The 6,442-nt window shown below is 28.6% G+C and overlaps 1 protein-coding gene across 1 annotated transcript in view; it reads left to right on the top strand.

The window, feature by feature from the left end:
- The first annotated feature begins 259 nt into the window (after window positions 1–259).
- The window catches only part of LOC145268224 (septin-2-like), a 44,262-nt gene continuing 38,079 nt past the window's right edge, over window positions 260–6,442 (top strand). The window contains exon 1 of the mRNA XM_080123531.1: window positions 260–426. Within this exon, the coding sequence (XP_079979657.1) occupies window positions 403–426 (24 nt within the window). The 5' untranslated portion in view covers window positions 260–402. The remainder of the gene's footprint in view (window positions 427–6,442) is intronic.

The following is a 6,442-nucleotide window of genomic DNA, read 5'->3' as shown; positions in this document are numbered from 1 at the left end:
GGGTGGTTGGTCTCCTGAGACCGAACAGAACCACACCCGCATCCCCACTCCCCGCCATCCTCGATGACTTGGGATTCTCTGTGGTTATGTATGGTTCCTATGTATATTACTTTTGTTATTTCAATATCTATTTTTTCGTTATAACTTTCTTTTTTCCTACCCCTCCTCTCTCTCTCTCTCTCTCTCTCTCTCTCTCTCTCTCTTCTCCTCCTTCCTATTTTCTTCCTCTCTCTCTCTCTCTCTCTCTCTCTCTCTCTCTCTCTCTCGTGAGTCATATTCGCGCAGCTGCTAATCTAACGTTTCTGATTGGCTGAAACTAATTCATCCCCGAACCATTCCTTTTCATACCAATCAAGTGACAATCTCAGAAAGAGAGAGAGAAAGAGAGAGCAACTTCTGATCATGGCTACTGTGGATACTTTACGGGTAAAAACAAATATAAGATTACATTTTAATATTTATATTGTATTTGTATTGAAGATGAAACCCTGTTTTTTTTCATGTATTATATAATTGATCTCCCTTTCCTGTTTTTTTTTGTTTGTTCAATTTATTTGTGTGCATAAACAACGTACTAGACTACACCCTTTTTCTTTCTTTTTGCCGGATTTTGCAGCCACAGTTGATATTGATTAATTAAATAACGTTACATCATATATATTTAATCTTTAACTTATGGTATAGATAATCCTAGTTATTTATCAATAATTATTTTCTTATTCATGTAGGGTTTTCGTTTCTCTTTTTACTTAATTAGTAAAAATAAGACTTCTTATGAAAGCGAATGACCTAAATTATATTTTCTCCATAAATAAATACACTCCAAAATAGACTTTAGAAAAATGTACATTTGTGTGCATGCTTTTTATGCCGAAAATTATCTCTGCTAATTTATACACATATGAGTAGTTTCTAGGACTTGAAAGAAAACAACTGTGTTTTGTCTGTAGCAAAGCTATAACATTTAGTTGTCATGAAGTTTAAAAAGCACTGACAATAAGATTAAAAATTGAAGTTTCCGTGTTATATATATATATATATATATATATATATATATATATATATATATATATATATATATAATCAGTATTTACTTCAGCGATGCTCAATATAGGAATAGAGCTGCAAAAACTGCATAGTATCAAAGGAACCTGACGAACTCCTTTCGGTATAAAACAGACGTTTCTGTTTGGTTTACTTGTCCAAAGTAACTAGTCTGTTCTTTACCCGCATTACTAAATTTTAAAAAATTAATAATAAAAAAAAAAATCTTATACAAAACAGAAATTGTGCTATTTTTTTAAGAAGGATTTTTAAGTTAAATTCAAATCTTGTGGTATCTTTTGTTTATTAAATTTTTAGATGAACAGAATAATTACGAAAGGCCCTCCCCTTCTTATGGATTTCTAAATAACGTTATTTTTTCAGCACGGTCCGTATTCTGCATGCGTATCAAAAATGAATATACATAAGCTTTTTTATTTTATTTTATTTACCCGTAAGCTCTAACTGAAAAGATCTTTTAAAGCTTTATTTCACAAAGGTCTTCTTTTTTTTTTTTTAATCGATTTCATGTCGGAATTGTTGCTTGAATAACCGTTTATAACAAAAACTCAACATCTGTAATATATACACATAATCTTTCGTAGTTTTATTGAGGAAACAAATGCTGCTAACTATACCGAAAATATATTTGCAGTTTGTAATGTTCTAATACATATTCGGGTGTTTAAAATTCGAAGAATCGTTTTTAAATTATAACTTTATTTTATTTTATTTTGAGTAAAGCTATTTATTATTAAATATTTTCTCGAGCTAGATAGGCAGTTCAAAGTTCATTCACTCGGTACTCCCGGCTAAAAAGACTGGCAGAAAATGTATTTAAATGAATATATATACCTCATTTGAGGCACCAAATTCCTTAATTCAGATTGGTATTTTATTGTATTTAAAATGTGGAACTGGCGTTTTCTTTTTAATTCACTAATTAATATAAATTGTAGTCGTAGACATTTTGACGTGGCAGAAAAGAATTCTTCTGCTATTTACTATTCCTCGCACCTTGCACATTCCTTTTGTTGATTTAAAATAAATGATAAACAAAAGTGTTTAGTTTATGAGTGTGTGATGAAATTATTATTTTATTTTTATTTTTTTGTAAAATTAAAACAATAGTAGTAGTTTTTGTCTGAAAAAAATTTAATGAAAAACAAAAAGAAAAGACGGAATTTTTTTGTTGGCATTCCATGGTAGGTTCCTTTATTTTCCAGTTTCCACAAATTTTCTTTTTTTTTTTTCCGTGGAATGTAAATTATTTAGAAATAAAAACTTGCTTTGTATATATTTATACCTGACCACAACTAAAAAAAATTAGTTGTATTAAAAAAAGTAATTTCTTCTTTTGAAAATTCCTTTCAGTTGAGTCATTTCCTAAGAGGAAATGTGTTAAAATGCGTTTTTTTTTTGTTTTTTTTGTTTTTTGTTTTTTCAATTTGAGTGCACCCCAATTTGTTTGCAATACAATTTTCATTATATTTATTTATTTATTGCAGATTTTATTTAATTTTAAAGTTAAATCCTATTTCAATCGCGTAATTTAAAGTGAAGTCAGTTTCAGGGTAAAAGAAATTATTTTTCACTATTCAAGGAAATTATTAAAATTTAATTCAAAAGAAACTAGAAAATGAGACATAAGAAATAACCTACAAAAATTAAGTCTGAGTGTCCTCCCCCTTTTCAAAAAATAAAAATAAAATATACCACTAACCCTAAGTCCTAGGGAGGCGATTTAGTGGAAGGTGTTAATCTAGTAGTCAATTTTTAATTGCCTAAAGAAAAGGTAAAATCTTTTTAAGGGGAAGGGATTGATCATTGAAATGATTTATCCGAAGTGTTAAATACCATTATAATACTTTTGAAAATAACCTGGAAAAAAAATTTAAAAAGAGGGCGGAGTGGCAGGCACTAGTGGCAGTGCTCATAAAATAAGAATCTTAAAAATATGGGAGCATATTTATTTATTTTTATTTTATTCTTTTAATTTTTTTTTTTTTTTTTTTATGAAGATGATTATCATCCCCTCTCTATTTTTACTTGTATTATTTTTAGTATTTTCCTCCCTTCCTACAAGAATGTTTCAGATCTCCTGATAATTAAATAAAGGAGGTTATTGAGACATTCCTAGAATAGTTCACGATTTTCATCTCATCCACAAGTAACAGACGAGTAGTCGTTCTTTGGAGGAAGAATTCCGCTTCAAAACGCTGACCATTTTCTTAGCAAAAACTACTACAGCTGAGAATGGCAACATTTTAAATGTTGTCAGCACGAGAAAAAAAAAATCAGTTATATATAAAATTGTACAAACCACGTCTTGTATGGGGTATATGTGTTTTTTCGCTTTTGCATAATTTCCAATTTTAAAACCAAACATTTGCTAACGCAACGTTAATTGAAAGTTGATAGTGTTTTTTTTTAATAGCCTGATTAAAATAAAAATTATGTGATCTTAAAGTATTTTTTAAGTGCTTGTGCACTTATGTTACCGCGCTTTTTTAATAGTATTTTCAAGTTTTACTATATCTTTTATTAAATTGTTAGGTGAAAGTACAGAAGAGTTACAAAACCCCCTACCTACTCCTATGTTAAGAATAGGTTTCTAAATAATATTAGTTCAGTCAGTACGGTCCAATACGTGCATACTGCATAAGTATCAAAAAGTACAAACATTCCGAAAACGCCGGTTAGTTTGTTTTTGCTCCAATTAAGAATGTCCAACAGAAAAAAGGTTAACAAACAACTAGTTCCAACGGCAATAAAGTTCATTTTCTGTCTTCCTAAACCATTTATGCGTTTTAAAGTATTTTCAAACACTTTCATTTACATCTGATTTTTCTTTCGCAAGTGATGAGTGATTCCAAATGCAGTGAAATTTGAGTTAATGATTGGTAGTTTCCGGAAACTGGATGTAGCCGGTGTGTGTGATGTCCATTTAATAATTTCATTTTAAATAACAGCGATTTAAAATACTTTTAAACCATAAAAAATTGATCTAGGAAGGTAGAAAGTAACTTTTATTGCCTTTAGTAAGTTATTTGTTGACTAATTGCTTTTTCCCCATTTTATTTTCTTTTGGAAATTCCTAAAATTAAATATCTCTTATTGAATTATTTTAATTGTAGGTTCACTAACAAAATAAAAATTAGCCACTTTTTCTTTTTTGGGAATTTTTTTACAACCTGCCCCAGCGTAGTATAAACACTAGGCACCTCCAAAAGTCACCACAGAATTACCCCCCCCCATGTAAAACGATGTAACTTTATTATAGATTAATAGTATCAATATAACATTTAAAAGAAGGGCAAAATAAACTAGTAATAATTTAATTTTTTTTTCATCGTACGAAAATAATCAAATTGCGAGACGAACATCATGTTTACATAATTGGCACTTTAAAATAACGTTCCCATGTATTTCGAACGTGAAAAGGAAAACATACCCGTGTTTAATAAATCTAGCAAAAATTAACTAATGGTCAGATTTTCGTGAAAATTTTCGATACTTATCCATTTTAGAATAGAAATACATATAAAATGCAGTTTCCATAAAATATACGAGGGAAAATATTTTTTTAGTGTGCCCCCCCCATTTATTTTTTCGGAATTTGAACAAAATATATTTAAATCTATCGATATTTCTATTTATTATAAAACATAAGAGTTCAAATAATTAAAACATTTATTTTTTAACAATTTAAATTAGGCACCGCCAAAACTGGGGGGGGGGCAGGTCAGTACTTTTTGACGGACCGTCTTTTTAAAAATCTACCAAATTCAGATAATTATCCGATCAATACGAAATTTTCAGCGATTATTAAGAGAAGAATGAACTTTATAACGGTGTACTTATTTTTCATATTTTTTTTTTTTTGCTTACAACCCCCCCCTTGTTTTGAAGTGGGAACAAATATGCTTAAAATAATCATCTGAAACTGAAACTAACATATTGTGTTGTTGTAAGGGACAGAATTATAGATTCAAGAAAAAAAAAAAAATTGTTTGCATACCTTATTTTGACGTCTGAATATCAGAACTTCGATTGTGTTTAATTATCCCGATTTTGAGTTTTGAAGTGTGAAATTCGGTGAATATGTTAAGTAAAATAATTAATTTAAGTTAAGCAAAACAAAAAAAAAATTTTTTTAATATTTATACGAAAAAAGCCATTTTAAAATCTTTGATAAATAAATTAACAATTTTTTTTTTTTTAGCGAGCCGAATAATGCATGACCATTATTAAACAGGGCATGCTTTGAAGAATCGATACCAAAAAAAAAATTCGATAAATATTGTGCCCTTTGTGTTAAAAATAGCATCATTTTTTTTCGATCCCGTTTGAAAACGTTTGCCGCCTTTCGACTACGGTGGACCAAACCCAAACGCGCTGAAATAATTTTTTTTTTATTCTGCTTTAAATTGCATTTTGGGGAGCCTGGCCCCCACACACATACACATTAAAAACCAAACTCATACAAATGGTCACCCATCTGCTACTGGCCAGCCTCATCTTAATAATACATTGAAATTTTCGTCACTGAAAAATAAGTTTTTTTGGCCTGTTTGGTCTTCCATAGTTTGCTTCTTATCAAACACAAACGTAAACAGTGTCGATCTAGACTCTAGATCGACGCGAAATAACCGGTTACATATATGAATAAGTGGAATTATTTGAAATCCAGGTACTTATATTATAATATTTTTGCATATTCTCTTAGAAAATCATCCTAAATCTTAGTTAGACAATAAATAAATTAATTATTTCAAAAACCTTTCTTTTTTTTTTTTTTTTTAATATTTATGAACGTTTTTTGTGCAAGACAAAAAATGTCAATTGTTAACTTTTTGGGAAAATTTAACATGTAAAATTTAATTAAAAATAGTAGAAAAAGTTTGACATTATTCTGTTTTCTATATGATAAAATTCAGGGTTTTATCTTTCTGGAAAAAAAAAGTTACTCAGAAATAATGGATTTTAATAACTGTAATTTCGTTTTAAAAAAACAACAACAACTTGATTTTGCGGCCATTTTTGGCGGTGCCTAATTTAAATACACGTATTGGAGAAAAAATTACCTTTAAGTTGCAATTAAAAAATTGATATAAATTTAATGTTTTTTTTTTTTGTTTTGTTTTTTTTAATAGTGTTTTTTCGAATTAATATATACTATAATCAGTTGAATTGTTAAGAAAAAGAAACTTCCTAAAAATTAATTTTTTAAATTCCATTATTTTAAAATGTTCCATTACAACATATTTTTAATTGTTTAAATTTTCTTTTTAAATATTAAGTTTTAATATAAACATGACTCTTGTCAGCTATTTTATCGCCAGATTAAAACCGATTTGAAAATATTATTGCACAAATATTAAGCATTTTGTAGCCC

The sequence above is a fragment of the Euprymna scolopes genome, chromosome 43 (assembly GCF_053919585.1).
Source record: "Euprymna scolopes isolate OS-2025 chromosome 43, ASM5391958v1, whole genome shotgun sequence".
In the NCBI taxonomy this organism is placed as follows: Eukaryota; Metazoa; Mollusca; class Cephalopoda; order Sepiida; family Sepiolidae; genus Euprymna; species Euprymna scolopes.
This window is presented reverse-complemented; position numbering and strand designations above follow the sequence as displayed.